Source organism: Aquarana catesbeiana, linkage group LG08, assembly GCF_042186555.1.
Source record: "Aquarana catesbeiana isolate 2022-GZ linkage group LG08, ASM4218655v1, whole genome shotgun sequence".
Classification (NCBI taxonomy): Eukaryota; Metazoa; Chordata; class Amphibia; order Anura; family Ranidae; genus Aquarana; species Aquarana catesbeiana.
This window is the reverse complement of record NC_133331.1, coordinates 205576305-205592146: the sequence shown is the minus strand read 5'-3', so window position 1 is coordinate 205592146 and position 15842 is coordinate 205576305. Positions and strand designations below refer to the sequence as shown.

General features: G+C 43.0%; 1 protein-coding gene across 1 annotated transcript in view; it reads right to left on the bottom strand.

Annotated features, from left to right (window-relative positions):
• RET (ret proto-oncogene) overlaps positions 1 to 8379 on the bottom strand; it is a 155968-nt gene extending 147589 nt beyond the window's left edge. Inside the window, exon 1 of the mRNA XM_073596843.1 lies at positions 7541 to 8379. Within this exon, the coding sequence (XP_073452944.1) occupies positions 7541 to 7586 (46 nt within the window). The 5' untranslated portion in view covers positions 7587 to 8379. The remainder of the gene's footprint in view (positions 1 to 7540) is intronic.
• Positions 8380 to 15842: the final 7463 nt, after the last annotated feature.

Sequence of the window (15842 nt, the reverse complement as noted above, 5' to 3'; positions counted from 1 at the left end):
TAACCTTAAACTACGTAGAGGGTTCTTTATTGTAAGAGTGGCAAGGATGTGCAATTACCTTCCACAGGCGTGGTCTCAGCGGGGGGGCATCGATAGTTTAAAAAAACTGAGCACCTGAACGACCACAACATACAGGGACATATAATCACACACATAGGTTGGGCTTGATGGACTTTTTTTGACCTCATCTACTATGTAACTATGTAACATTGCCTATCTTATTTAATAACGCAGTGAATAGAAGAATAATGGTGTGCAAAGTGCAGTAACCCATTTTATCTTACATGAGTATAACGCAGAATTGTAAATGCTGATGCTCTCTGCCTTATTAATAAAGCATTTAATAAGTTGAATAATAGAATATATTATGGAAGTAACAGGTAGACATCTAGAACAGATCTTAAAGTCTTCCATCTTCCAAGTGTCTTGACTTAATGGCAGCACACACATTGGTTTTCCATCAACCTCTATCACATGGATGCTGCGCAATATTTTGTATAATATTGTAGCAAACACATATTGCTGTAACTGCTGCTGTAACACAGGCCACATAAAAATTAGCCAGTGAATTGGCTTCAGAACATTAAAGTGCCTCTGTAATGAAATCACTTCTGTAATGAGCATTTGCTGCAGGAAGAGGACAGAAGTCTCTTTCCAGGGAACATAAAATTAATTTCAAACGATAAAATTATGATGCAGGGTAAAATGAAAGTCAACTCAAAGAAAAACTGAGATTGCAGTGATTTTCACTGACTTGAATACATAAAGCGCAGACGCACTAAATAATTTTAATCTCTTTGAATTCCATGCAGGGGGGGAATAGGTTTATCTCAACAAACAGACTCATAACAAAACTTACTTGACACATATCTACAGACAGACATAAAGTATCACTTTGACTTCTGGAACCAGCTTACAGATCAATTTCTTAGAAGAATACAAAAAGAAATGGGTGCATGATCCCTTAGTAACTGCTCAGCATTCATCAGTCTACAGAAGGCAGAACAATGACGGTTGTAGGTCACTGCACTTGGTGACCTGCCTCATTCATATAACCCAACTAAAACTGCTATTGTTAATAACAGGGATGGCACTCTATCAATCTGGACATACACACCACAAACTAATGATACAATCTACTAGATTTAAATTGCAAGAATGTATGTAGGGTGAGACGAGATCAAAAGCAATCATAAAAATAGATGAGGTTGCACAGAACAGTCAAGGTTATTTACTAAAACTGGAGAGTGCAAAATTTTATTACCAAAACTTAATTGAGCAAGCTGAAGTTAGAAGCTGATTGGCTACCATGCAGAGCTACACCAGATTTTGAGTGCACCAGTTTTAGCAAATCTACCACTGTGTTTGGCTGAGCTAGAAGGGTTTTCATGAAATCCAAGTCAATGATAACAAGTATGGTATGACTACAATTCGAACAATTCCTCCTTGCTACTGTTAAGGGGGTTCTACAATCAGGGTGTGTGGGGTTCAGTCCTTGTAGATACCATCACCATGTGAATGTATGTGCTGGTTTGAATCCCACCCATGACACTACTTACATGGAGTCTGAACATCCTTCCTGTGCCTGTGTGGGTTTCCTCTGGGTACTCTGGTTTCCTCCCACACTCCAGACATGTTGGTAGGTTAATTGTTTCCTCTCTAAATTGATCCTAGTATGTGTATATATGCATGTGATATAGAAACCTTAGATTGTGAGCTCCGCAATGTCAGGGACTGATGTGAGTGTGCAATGACATAGCTTCCAACTGTCCCTGATTTCGAGGGACTGTCCCGGATTTGGAACAAAGTCACTCTGTCCCTCTTTCCTCCTCATTTGTCCCTCATTTTGTTCTGATCTATTTACAGTAGTTGTATATAAAATGCACTATTTGTCTTTCAAAAAGCATTTCCCAGTGTTAAATCTTTCATCCAATTTCTAAATTGCCGCATTTCCAAATTTCAAAAGCCAATATAAAGGAATAAGACCCCTTTCACACTGGGGCCGCCTGAGTGTTAGTGGTAAATTGCTCATTTTAGCGGCGCTTTACCGCTGTTTAAGCAGCGCATTTTTGGGCTGCTTAAGGCGTTTCCGAATCGCTTTTCAGGCGCTTTGGAAGCACTGGCCATTCATTTTAATGGGATAGGTTGTTTTGGGAGCTCTAAAACGCCTGAAAACTGCCTCAGTGTGAAAGGGATCTCATAGTGGTAAAAAAAAAAGAAGCACTTATGGGTTTAACCAATCTTCTTTTTTTTATAATTCTCCTTTTAGAGGGCGTGGCAGGGGGTGGGTCCTATGCCTACATACTTTTGCTAATAGGTGACCCTCGTTCTCATCTCAAAAAGTTGAGAGGTAAGCAATGGAGGGGATTTACTGGAGTACTCAGGATCTGGTGCAGCTGTGCATGGTAGCCAATCAGCTTTTAACTTCAGCTTGTACGATTATGTTTTGACAATAAAACCTGGAAGCTGATTGGTTTCTGTGCAGAGCTTATACTCTCCAGTTTTAATAAATCCCCCCCCCCCCCCCCCCAATATGTATGTAAAGTGCTGCATAAATTGTCAGCGCCATATAAATATCTGTGATAAATAATACATGTGCTCAATCAGTAGCCTATGCTTACATTATGTGACTTCATTGTTGTTGTTTTTTTTGCTGTTATGTTGTTTTTCTGTGAAACAATAAAAATTTTAATGATAAAAAAAATAATACATGTGCTAGGAAGCCTAGGGCCCTGTGCGCACCTGTGCATCTTTTAAATGTTTTAAGTGCGTTTTCATAAAAAAACACACATTATCTATGATAACAGTCAAAACGCATATAAAATGCACCCCACAGATGTTAAAAACTGGCCCTAAGAAGAACGGATTTGTGGTTGGCTCAAAAAAGAGTTTTCCTGTATTGTAGAAACAGAAACATGTATTCTGGGGCATAGAAGAGTGATGGGAGAAAGGTTGAGTACTACCTTAGCTGTCATGCGGGCCCTGTTCCAGGCTAGAAAGTTGATAGCACTTAGATGGCAGGTAAAGGAGCCCCCCACCGTGAAAGACTGGATCTCTATAATGAATGAAACCCTGGGTAGGAAAGAACGGAGTACATAAAAAGGGGCAATCTTCAGGAATTTGAAAGTATGTGGAAGATGTTAATAGAGAAAGTGAAGCGTCAATAATAGCTGGATCGGCATAGGCACTTAATAGACTGAGGGATGGGCTCAATATAGGTATATAGGTAACTGGTATCCTTGCAGGCAAAGGATGCTATAATAAAGTGTTTCTGGATATGAACATTTTTAGTTAAATATATAGTTTAGTAGGGCACAGGATAAATATATAATGAGCGGGTGGGGGGGGGGGGGGGGGATCGGGGTATTAGGGCATAGGCAATTCGGTGCACAATGCAGGCTGGGTCAGTAGAAGATGGGCACGGGGAGCCCACAAGTTCATTTTTACAAACCCCTCTTTTTGTATTTTTTGTTGGTGTTTTTGTCCTTTTTCTTTCTCCTTACTGGTCCCCTCTCTCTCTAAACTGAGTTGGAAAAGGATGGGTCCCTTTGGTTATCGAGTCCTAGTTGGTGGGGCTTACGAGATGGAAGTGACAGAGGACTTGATGGTAAAGAGGTGTAATGGAATCCTTTGGTCATTATGACGATATAAAAAGCAATGAGAAAAAGTATAATCCACTATGATGTGAATATGAGAAGGCGACAGTTAATGAACATCAAACTGATTTAGCCCTCCAAATACTGTTTAGTGATGTGGAAAAAAAAAAAAAAAAAAGAAACAGAAACATTATGATGTATTTGTACTACAAAGGAATAAATATTGTCCTATCAAACAATAAATACGTTTTATTATTATTGGACATCTATCCATCCACACTGCAGAGCTCTGCCTGTCATTGCTTCTCACTTATTCCGCACGCTTGTATTCAACAGGCCTGATTTGTATCACCTGTAGGCCTGAAATTTATGAGCAAACACTGACATATGGAGATAAGAACTATACCACAGGCTCCTGTTTACATTAGTAGAAGAGGCAGCTGCTTGGATCCTTATCAGACCTGCGGGCAGAAGCAAGTCACCTGCATGCTACTCCTTGTGCGTCACAAAAAGGGACGCTGAGCGCTGAACTGACCCTGCACCTACTGTTACACCAATCACAATACCATTCTGCCATCATGTTATATTATTTTACCTAACCAAACATTCAGAAATACAAGAAAATAAACCTAATTTATTAATACCGGAGATAGGGAAATAAGCACAAAAAGGCAACTGTTTCCCATAGCAATAAATAAGATTCTACCTGAAAAAATGAAAGTTATGTGACAACTCAACTTTCCATCTCACTTTTTTTCCAAACCAACTTCAGAGTCTGCTGAATGGTTACAATGATATCCTTGTTGTAAAATGTGTAAATGTTGTGTGTCTGGGATACCTAATTACCAATAATATTTATGAAATACAATGTAATAGTTCTTTTTGTAGAATATAATAATATAGGGATTAGCAATGAGACATTGTATACTGGTTGTTATTCACCTTGTCCTTTTATGCTTCCTCAGCCTTTTACATATATAGTTACATAGTTTATAAGGGTGAAAAAAGACACAGGTCCACCCAGTACAACCCGTGTATGTGTTTGTGTGTGATTTGTATCCTAGAACAATTCTCATAGCCCCTTCTGCCTCCTGAGGAAGACATCTAAAGGTTTTTTTTTTTTTTTAATGCCAACACCTTCAGCTGGTACCACTTCCTAGGGGAGGAAATTCACCTTTTACTGCGCTAACAGTAAAGAACCCTTTGTGCAATCTTAAACTGCCTTTCTTCTAACCTCAAATTGTGGCAGTGGGGTTGATTTACTAAAACTGAAAAGTGCAAAAACTGGTTCAGCTGTGTATGGTAGCCAATCAGCTTCTAAATTCATCTTGTTCAATTAAGCTTTGACAAAAAAAAACCAAAAAAAAAAACGGATTGGCTACCATGCACAGCTGCACCAGGTTTTGTACTCTTCAGTTTTAGTAAATCAATCCCATTGCGTCCTCTTTAGGGAAGTATCCTTTGAGCTCAAGAAGAAAAACTCTTGTTCTGGTCCTTTCTATAAGGCGTTGCCCACTGCTGACCAGGTATTTTTGTCCACTGCTAACCAGCTATTAAATTAGGTATTTACACTAGATACTTCAAGAGTCTGTACAAGCCTAAACAAACAAGACTGGTAATAACTACAACCTGTTGTCTTATATAGCTGTCCTGCTGTCAAATCAAGGTCTGCCAGTCACTGTACAGAGGTCCCTGATAAGCTGTGCAATTTTAGAATACATTGTTTTTTAGTTCACTTTGTAAAATGTCACATTTTAAAGGCTAGCAGAGAAGCTATTAAAATGGTTATTATTTATGTTGTTCCCTTATGCTTGAACAGGCTTATGAAGCATCTGTTGTACTCATATTGAATTGAATTGCTATTAGAAGACTATGGGGTTTATTTACTAAACCTGAAGAGTGCAAAATCTGGTGCAGCTCTGTGTAGAAACCAATCAGCTTCCAGGTTAAATTGTCAAAGCTTCATTGAATTAGAAGTTAGAAGCTGATTTGCTCCCATGCACAGCTGCCCCAGATTCTGAGTGCTCCAGTTTTAGTAAATCTCCCCCCCCCCCCCCATACCTTTTAAATATTTACATTACATTTTTGGTCAGTAGGAAGAAGCCCCCCTTCTTACAGATATCTCCTAGATTGTAAGCTCTAACGAGCAGGGCCCTCTGATTCTTCTTGTATTGAATTGTATTGGAACGGTACTGTCTGCCCTCATATTGTAAAGCGCTGTGCAAACTGTTGGCGCTATATAAATCCTGTATAATAATAATAATATTAATAATAATAATAGCTAAAAAGAGCATTGGTGTCAGTGGTTACTTTTATGAGAGGCAAAAGGGTGCTCATTGCTACCTAAAAATCTCTGGAGGAACCTTGGTTGGGAAAGGCTTTAAGATGGTTTTCATTCATGTCATTTCTTTATGCTTGTACAGGCTTTTGAAGTACCTGCTGTAAATGATATTGAAAGACTTTGTTTGCAGCTGGCCTGGGAACACATTAAATTAAGCACTCACAATAAGTACTGAATACTTCAAGAGTCTGTACACACCTAAAGAAAACAACATAGATAATAATCTGCAATGTTATCAGGCTATTCTGCTTTATATTGGTACCCAATTATTAGGTAATGTGTGTAGAATTAAATTATTCTTTCTAGTCCTTTTTGTAAAATCTGATACTTTAAAGCCGCCACTCCCAACTTTTTTAACATGGAGGAACCCTTGAAATAAATGTCTGGTTCCGGGAAACCCCTGCTAATAATTACTATATCTACAAATCACAGTACACCCCATTGTATACTTAAAAGTGGGGTATGCCTGTACTTCAGTGTGGTGGTCAGTAGGAAGAATGCATCATACATTTAGGGTAATTAGGAAGAATCCCCCTTTACTGTCAGCTAAAAAGATCATTGGTGTCAGAGATTCCTTATATGAGAGGCAGAAATTGTTCATTGCCCAAGGAACCCCAACAGCTTCTGGAGGAACCCCAACAGCCTCTGGAGGAACCCTAACAACCTCTAGACTAGAGGAACCCCAACAGTCTCTGGAGGAATTCCAACAGCTTCTGGAGGAACCCTAACAGCCTCTAGACTAGAGGAACCCCAACAGCCTCTGGAGGAACCCCAACAACCTCTAGAGGCACCCCAACAGCCTCTGGAGGAACCCCAACAGCCTCTAGAGGAACCCCAACAGCCTTTCGAGGAACCCTGGTTGAGAAGGGCTGCATCAGAGATTAGCAGAGGGACTTTTAATATGCTTATTATTTAGGTTGTTCCCTTATGCTGGTATAGGCTTTTGAAGAATCTGCTAATGAAACGAATGGAGGACTTGTAAATTAGTAAATCACGCTCAGGACAATGAATACTTCAAGAGTCTGTACAAGCCCAACAACACAAGAAATAAGTACAATCTGCAACATTATTGGGTTGTCAAATTTTAAATTGGTACCCAACTATTGATAATGTGTGTAGGACAAAATTCTTCTTTCTAGTTCTTTTTGTAGAATCTGATACTTTTCCTTCTCATCGTTTTTAGGGTGAAGGAACCCTTGATATAACTTTCTGGTTTCAGGGAACCTCTGATAATGACTATCTACAACCTGTGGTACATTAGTGCGACGATCAATAGGAAGAATTCTTCCTAGATTTGTGGTCATGGGGAGGAATCCCCCCTTACATACAGCCAAAAAGATAATTAGTGTCTGTGGTTACTTATCTGAAAGAAAGAAATTGCTCATTGCTCAAGGAACCCTTTGAAACCTCTGGATGAATCCTAGGCGGCTTAAAGATTAGCAAAATAATTATTCCTTTAATAGCAATGATTAAAATTATTATATTCTGCAATGTTATACAGCTTGTATTCCTTATATATTAAAACTTCCCTTAAAGGGATGTTTCACTCTAGATACATCGTGCTAAAGGCTGAGCCCCCTAATCAGGATAAAGCAGAACTTACCATGAGCCAGGCAGACGATGCACAGTGCCCACCTGACAGATGCCATGGTGGGCTGACACTGTCTGCTCTATAGGAGGTAGAAAGTTGCCCCTTTGCAATAATAATCCACTTCTGATGTCTCCAGGGCGTGTCTGGAAGAAGAAGAAGAAGTCTGAGCTGGGCTGCCAAGCTGGTAATCCCTCAGCCAGACTGGTCCATGCTGTCCGGTGCCTGCTGCTGTCCAGTGACACAGGGTGGTGCAGGTGGTGCAGCTGACAGCTGGCACAAGTCTAATTCATCTGAGCCCAGTAGCTGGAGAGTGCTCAGCATGCAGCAGGGCTCCGCACTGCCTCTTGTCATTGATCATGCTGCATGTCCCTGTCTGGCTGCTTTTGGGAAATGGATCAGGAGGAGACACGACCCCCCTCCTTGTGATCACACAACTCTCTGACAATGAAATCCACCCAAGGAAAAAAAAAGTTGCTGCAGAAGGGACTCAGTCCTGATCAATCACATCCTCCAAAAAAATGGGACCACCACACCTTAACTGTGTAGGGGCTGGAAGGAGCCCATCCTAAAGTAGAGAGGAAAAAAGGGAAAGTTCTAAGGTGAGCTGTAGATGGGGAGAAGATAATGACATGGGAAGGATGTAGTATTTGTATCCTGTGATGGGGTCCAGGGATGATGATGATGATGCTATCTCCCAGCTGGGTGGATCGTTCTCCTCTGGAGGAGCTGAGTGCTAATGAAGACAGCAGCAAATGGGCACTCAGCTACACCCAGTTTAATTAATAAACTGCAGCCAGGAGCAAGCCAGGAGAAGGAGGGAGGGGGAGAGCACTCACACATGTACTGTGCTGGAGTGAAAAGGGCAAAAGGAAGGAGCAGACACAGCCATCAAATGCAATCAGCCAGAAAATGCATTGCCAAAGCCGCAGGCTGCCTGGATTGGCTAGGGTTAACCCCTCGCCTGCCAGGAGCAAGGACTGGACTACAGAACAAAGTCTAAGCACCTAACTAACCAATATAGGGACCTGTCTGATTTGTAGAAAAAAAAAAGTAGCTTTATCAACAGCCACCTTTTGTGCTTCGGGATTAAAATGTATTGTCGGAAAATATTCATAATACCTTGGAGTATGGGAAGAGTTTAGTGTTTGCTGGTCTTAAGGTGGCCATCCATGCTTTGATTTTTTTAATCTGATTGATGCAGGATTCGTTCAAAAAGCCCTCGTTCACATTGGAGCGACTCCTAATGCGATTGGACAGGTCAAATCGCATGACAAGTCACAGCCTATTGCCAGCAATGGCATTGTTCCAATGGCACTTTGCGGCACCGCACCAATTTTGCACAAGTAGTTCCTGCACTGCTTTTGTCGATTTCGGGTGAGACTTCAATAGACATCTGTGCATGAACCCACACACAAGTCTTTCAAGTTGCACTGAAAGGCGGCTTTGAAATTGTGCAATTTCAGATGAAGTCACACAATTTCAAAGCTGCATTCAGCCTAGGTTCACATTGAAGCGATTTGGCATGCGATTTGACATGTCAAATTGCATGCCAAATCGGTGGCTATTGCCGGCAATGAACCATCTGAATCCGTGCAACGCCGACTTTGATTCCCTAAAGTAGTTTCTGTACTACTTTTGGCAACTTCAGGGTACGATTTGTATAGACATCTGTGCAGGAACCCGCACAGATGTCTCTGAAATCGATCCAGAAGTGAGACTGACATGCGGGTATGAAATCGGGTGAGTTCAGCTGAACTCCTATGATTTCATTCCCACTGTCAGTGTTAGCCTAGGCTCAAAGTAAATGAGGGCTAAATCAGCAAATAATCAAATTGCCATAACTTCCCTATTGATCAATTTAGACTATTTAGATTGAATTTAATCAAACAGAGTCAATCGGCCAGGGCAAAAAAATTATTGATTTCTTTTCATCAGTTGGCAGCACCAAGATGCCTTTGTTCATGAAATTATGATAGTATCTTCTGACTATCGATTCAAATTTACTTCCCTGTGTGTAGCATATCAATCTATTGTGTTGTTGACTGTGGATAGAGTATTCCTATCTGGAGAGATTGATCAGAAACAAAATCAATCGCCTATTGAAGAGTGAATGGTGACACTAAACCCAATGTTTATATATATATACTCACTGGCCACTTTATTAGATACACCTCGCAAGTACTAGGTTGGACCCCCTTTTGCCTTCAGAACTGCCTTAATTCTTCATGGCATAGATTCAAAAAGGTGTTGGAAATATTCCTCAGAGATTTTGGTCCATATTAACATGATAGCATCACACAGTTGCTGCAGATTTGTTGGCTGCACATCCATGATGCGAATCTCCCATTCTACCACATCCCAAAGATGCTCTATTGGATTGAGATCTGGTTGTTGATGTCATTGGAGTACAGTGATCTCATTATCATGTTCAAGAAACCAGTGGTGAGATGATTTGATCTTTGTGACATGGTGCATTATCCTGCTGGAAGGAGCCATCAGAAGATGAGTACACTGTAGTCATAAAGGGATGGACATGGTCAGCAACAATACTCAGGTAGGCCCTGGCATTTAAACAATGCTCAATTGGTACTAAGAGGCCCAAAGTGTGCCAAGAAAGTATCCCCCCCACCATTACACCACCAGCCTGAACCGTTGATACAAGGCAGGATGGATCCATGCTTTCATGTTGTTACACCAAATTCTGATCCCACATCTGAATGTTGCAGCAAAAATCGAGCCTCATCAGACCAGGCAACATTTTTCCAGTCTTCTATTGTCCAATTTTGGTGAGCCTGTGTGAATTGTAGCCTCAGTTTCCTGTTCTTAGCTGACAGGAATGGCACCCGGTGTGGTCTTCTGCTGCTGTAGCCCATCTGCTTCAAGGTTTGATACAATCTGCATACCTTGATTGTATCAAACTGTTTATATCTGAGTTATTGTTGCATTTCTATCATCTCAAACCAGTCTGCCCATTCTTCTCTGCCATCAACAAGGCCTTTTTGTCCACACAACTGCCGCTCACTGGATATTTTCTCTTTTTCAGACCATTCTCTGTAAACCCTGGAGATGGCTGTGTGTGAAAATCCCAGTATATCAGCAGTTTTTGAAATACTCAGACCAGCCCGTCTGGCACCAACAACCATGCCAGGTTCAAAGTCACCTTAATCCCCTTTCTTCCCCATTCTGATGCTCAGTTTGAACTTCAGCAAGTCATCTTCACCACGTCTGGAACCCTAAATGGTGTTACCAAACAATTGAACAGGTGTACCTAATAAAGTGGCCGGTGAGTGCATGTGCACTGCACAGTTAAAGAGCTGCAGTGGGGAGTACGCATTGGACCCAAACAACGTAATAAAAAAATAATATTATGTTCTACCAATCGATTCCACTGGATTATATAAAATGTAACTGCATCTATCGAGCTTACCTTCCCCTTCTGCCCGCCTCCTCCATTCATAGTACTGTTTTCTCCTAGAATGCAAGGAATTCTGTGAATGGAGGATGGGCAGATGAATGACAGGGTCCAATCAGGGAACATTTTACATTCTAGGAAAAAACAACATGAGTTCTATGAATAGAGGAGGTTGGCTCAAAAGGATGGATGGGCAACGCAGCTCTTTCACACTCATAGCGGTGTGTTAACCCCAGCAATGCTGGAGGATCAATGCTGTGGAAAAACCCGGCGGCAGCGGGCAGATGATTTTTACACTATGAAGCAGCCAGGCAGAGAATAAATACTTCATTACAGGTAAGTTAGAGCTGTATGCAAAAGTTTAGGAACCTCTGACAATTTCCATGATTGTCATTTATAAATATTTGGGTGTTTGGATCAGCAATTAGACAGGTGCATAAATTTGGGCACCCTTGTCATTTTGTTGATTTGAATACCTGTAACTACTTAGCACTGATTAATTGGAACACACAATTGGTTTGGTGAGCTCATTAAGCCTTGATCTTCATAGACAGGTGCATCCAATCATAAGAAAAGGTATTTAAGGTGGCCAATTGCAAGTTGTTGATCTCTTTGACTCTCCTCCGAAGAGTGGCAACATGGAGGTCTCAAAACAACTCTCAAATGACCTGAAAGCAAAGATTGGTCTACATTATGGTTTAGGTGGTAGGGGAAGGCTACAAAAAGTTATCGCAGAAATATAAGCTGTCAGTGTCCACTGTGAGGAACATAGTGAGGCCAGAAGTGGCAGGCCACATAAAATATTGGTGAAGGATGGTGAGAACGGTCAAAAACAGCTCACAAACCATCTCCAAAGACCTACAACATCAACTTGCTGCAGATGGTGTCACTGTGCATCCTTCAACAATTCAGCGCACTTTGCACAGGGAGAAGTTGTATGGGAGAGTGAGGCGGAAGAAGCCTTTTCTGCACACACGCCACACTTGAGGTATGCAAACGCACATTTGGACAAGCCAGCTTCATTTTGGAATAAGGTGCTGTGGACTGATGAAACAAAGATTGAGTTATTTGGTCAAAACAAGGGGCGTTATGCTTGGTGGCAAAAGAACACAGCATTCCAAGAAAAACACTTGCTACCCACAGTAAAATTTGGTGGAGGTTCCATCATGCTGTGTGGCCAGTGCCGGTACTGGGAATCTGGTTAAAGTTGAGGGTCGCATGGATTCCACTCAATATCAGCACATTCTTGAGAATAATGTTGAGGAATCAGTCACAAAGTTGAAGTTACGCCGGGGCTGAATATTTCAACAAGACAACGACCCAAAACACTGCTCAAAATCTACTCGGGCATTTATGCAGAGGAACAAGTACAATGTTCTGGAATGGCCATCCCAGTCCCCAGAGCTGAATATGATTGAACATCTGTGGGGTGATTTGAAGTGGGCTGTCATGCTCAGCAACCATCAAACCTAACTGAACTGGAGATGTTTTGTAAGGAGGAATGGTCCAAAATACATTCATCCGGAATCCAGACACTCATTACAGGCTATAGGAAGCATCTAGAACAGTGGTTCTCAACCTTCTAGTGCCGTAACAGCTTGATAAAATTTCCCAAGTTGTGAGGACCCCTAACAGTAAAATTATTTTTGTAGCATGGTTTGTCAGCACCCAAGGAAAGACAAGTAATTTGCACCTCCTAACCCAAGGACATTTAGTGCTCCCTGAGTCCCTTCCACTCGTACAATATTAAAACTCCTTATGGTACATTTTAGGATGTACCACTCTTTCTCTTTGTTCTCCTTTTATCTCTCTCTGTCCTAATTTCTTCTCCCCCCCCATCCCCCCTCTCTAGCCATCTTTCTTGTTCTTTCTCTTATTCTTTCCTCTCCCTTTTTCTTTGTTCCCCACCCTCTTTTCCTCGCCCTTCCATGTATTCTCTATTTGTATTCCTTCTCTTACTCCTTTGTGGGTGGGAGTAATGGGATGAGTAGCAGTGCTGGTGGGGGATGAGATCAGTGGCAGTGCTGGGGGGGAGTTCTGATTAGCCAACTTAGGTGCTCTTGATCAAGGTCATCTGCTGATCTGAGAACTGTAGTGGGGACTTTTAATGGCAACTATAATCACAGGTAGTGTCACTCACTGTTTCTGACTTTGTGGTGTCTCGTAGCAGTGACACCTATGCTGAAATCAGGAGATAGGGTCTCCTCCAGCCCCTCCCTTCACATTCCTCACCAATCAGCTGACCTCTAGTTTCTGCCCCCCAGCCATACCGTGGACTGAATGGGTGCTGCGAAGAGGCTAAGTGGGTGGCCGCGAGACGAGGTGATGAGGACGTGACGCAGGACGTCCGTATAGGGGGAGGGGCCCGAGGGCAGCGCTGAGGTGAGGGTATGATGCGAGCCGCCACGGGAAGGTGAATGACACGAGCGGGGTGAGAGACCGCAGCGTGTCAGGTCTTGAGCCGAGACATAGTATCTCCCGTGAGGCGGCATCCCCCTCCCGCGCCCCGCAGCCACAAGCAGCCATAAGCGGCAGTCGGAGATAAGTACCGCCCCGCCCTCGGTCAGCTGTAGAGCCAGAACGCCAGCAGACCAGGAGACCAGAGTTGTCAACACGACAAACCAAGGAAAGTGGAGCCGCAGTAACGGAGGAGGTGAGGAGTGAGGAGCTGGAGTCCAGAGCGGTGAAAAGGTTCCATCTAGCAGCCCTGATCTTGCTGAGCAGTCCGGGTTTGTCGCTTCTTTCATCGGTCCCACCAGTCTGTCCTTCACCCTCCTCTCTCTGCACCAGCATTGGGATCATGGACATGGATTGAGGATGGAAAACAAGGCAGCAGGAGAGGTGAAGTACTGTAGGATGGAAAGTCAGCAGAAGCAAAGGTATGAGAATTCCCTTTCCTAAACATAAAGCCGTATAAGGACTGGCAGTGTGCCCCGGTGTATAGACTTCAAAAAAAAAAAAAAAAAAAGGGGGATCAGCGAGACTATCTCTCCCCTTGGTCTGGTCCCCTGCTACTGACGAGGTGCACTGCAAGAGACTATTAAGATAATAAGCGTGACCCTAGCTGTTGGGCAGTATATGTGCAAAACAACAAGATACAAGAGCTTAAAGTCGAAATAGAATAAAGGTGGGCAATAAAGGCATTAAGAGTCGAGGAGGGTGAGGAGGTTATGCGTATGGACTTTGTTGTACTATTCACACAGCGGGGACGCATTTGAGTGTGGAGGCGTGCAATTTAGTCAGAGGCGGAGGTGAAGCGCTGAGAATCGTAAAGTCTTGTCTGCAGGTACGGCTGGCAGCAGCTGAACTATGAGAGGGCGGTCCCAAAGAACCACAGAGACTAAAAATTCAAGAGATAGTCTCAATTCTAGCTCTATTCAAAGGTATCTCAAAGAAGCAAATTTAAAAAGTCCTGGCCTGGAAATGAAACAAGCAGGAACAAAGGAAAAAAAAAAAGATCAGCAGAAACAGAAGGGGGGACAGGGGGATAGGAACAATGAGGAATTAGACCTGGAAGGTGCTGGAGTGGGCTGCCCCCCGGAAGAGCTAAGAAATATGGAGCCCGGCTTGAGTAGAATGGAAATGCTGGAAATGTTCGCAAAACTCGAAAATGTTATAAAATCGGAAATCATGAGCGTGCGCACAGACATGGGCCAGTTACTGCACAGAGTAGAAGAGGTGGAGGAAGTGTCAGAAAAACATGCTAAAGAGATTTTGGACCTTAAAGAGCAAATAAGCAAGATGCAAATTGAAAATCGCATGATGGAATTTAAAATAGAAGAGCAGGAGAACCAGAGCAGGCGACAAAATTTGCGCATTAGATCCATTCCGGAACATTTAAACGAGGACTTGGGGGTCATAATGAGAAAGATATTCAACCCTATTCTAGGCAGAAGGGAGGAGGAGGAGCTGAGAATAGATCGGGTCCATAGGGTGAGGAAACCCCCTAATTTAAACCATGATATCCCCAGAGATGTAATCGTGAAGTTTCATTCTTATACGGATAAAGAAAAAATATGGAGGAATCTTAGGGGGGCACCCCCAGTTTGTTTTGAAAATAAAAACTTACAGATATTCGCAGACATTTCAGCGGGCACACTGGCGAGGAGAAGACGGTTGAGACCACTGTTAGACCAACTGCGGGGGGCCAACCTGAAGTACAGTTGGGGGTTTCCAGCATCACTGATTGTCGTTAAAGAGGGGAGATCTCACAGGATGAGATTCCCTGAAGAGATGCGGGACTTTTGTGCTGGCCTGGGGATTCCGATGCCTGAGGGATAGAGAAGGGACTGGCAATGAACTCTAAAATATGTTTTGTCAGAGTGTGAGGCGAACCTTGGTCTCCTGGGGGGTGGGGGGGAGAGGGCTTTTTTCTTTTCTTTTTTTTTTTTTTTCTCTTTTCTTTCTTTCTCTCTCACTCTCCTCCCCACTCCCAGGGGACACGTGGGGTTTACAGTAAAGCGCGACTCTGGCTGCTGGACATTGGGAACATTATATAAAGAGGAGGCTGCGGGTGGGTGGGGGGTGTCCCCTTGGTCGAGGTGCGGCTGGTATCTAGCCCTCACATATCTCCTCCGAGGGTCCTTTTTTTTTTTTTTTCCCCTCGGAGAGGGCTTTTAAGTGCTGCCATTGGAGCTCCACCCCTGGCTGGGATACAGCCAGGGGGGGGAGGGTGGGGGGAGGGGCAGAGGAGGGGAGGTGGTGGGTGGGGGAGGGGAGGGGTGAGTGGGGGGGGGAGGGGGTTCCTGCGGGGTGGATCAGGGGAGTGCAGTGGGAAGATGAGAAGGGTTAGATCTTGAGCAATGATCGACCTTAAGTTTTTAACATACAATGTAAAAGGTCTCAACTCACCCACCAAAAGACACAAAATACTGAAGGAGCTCCAACACTACGGTGCTGATA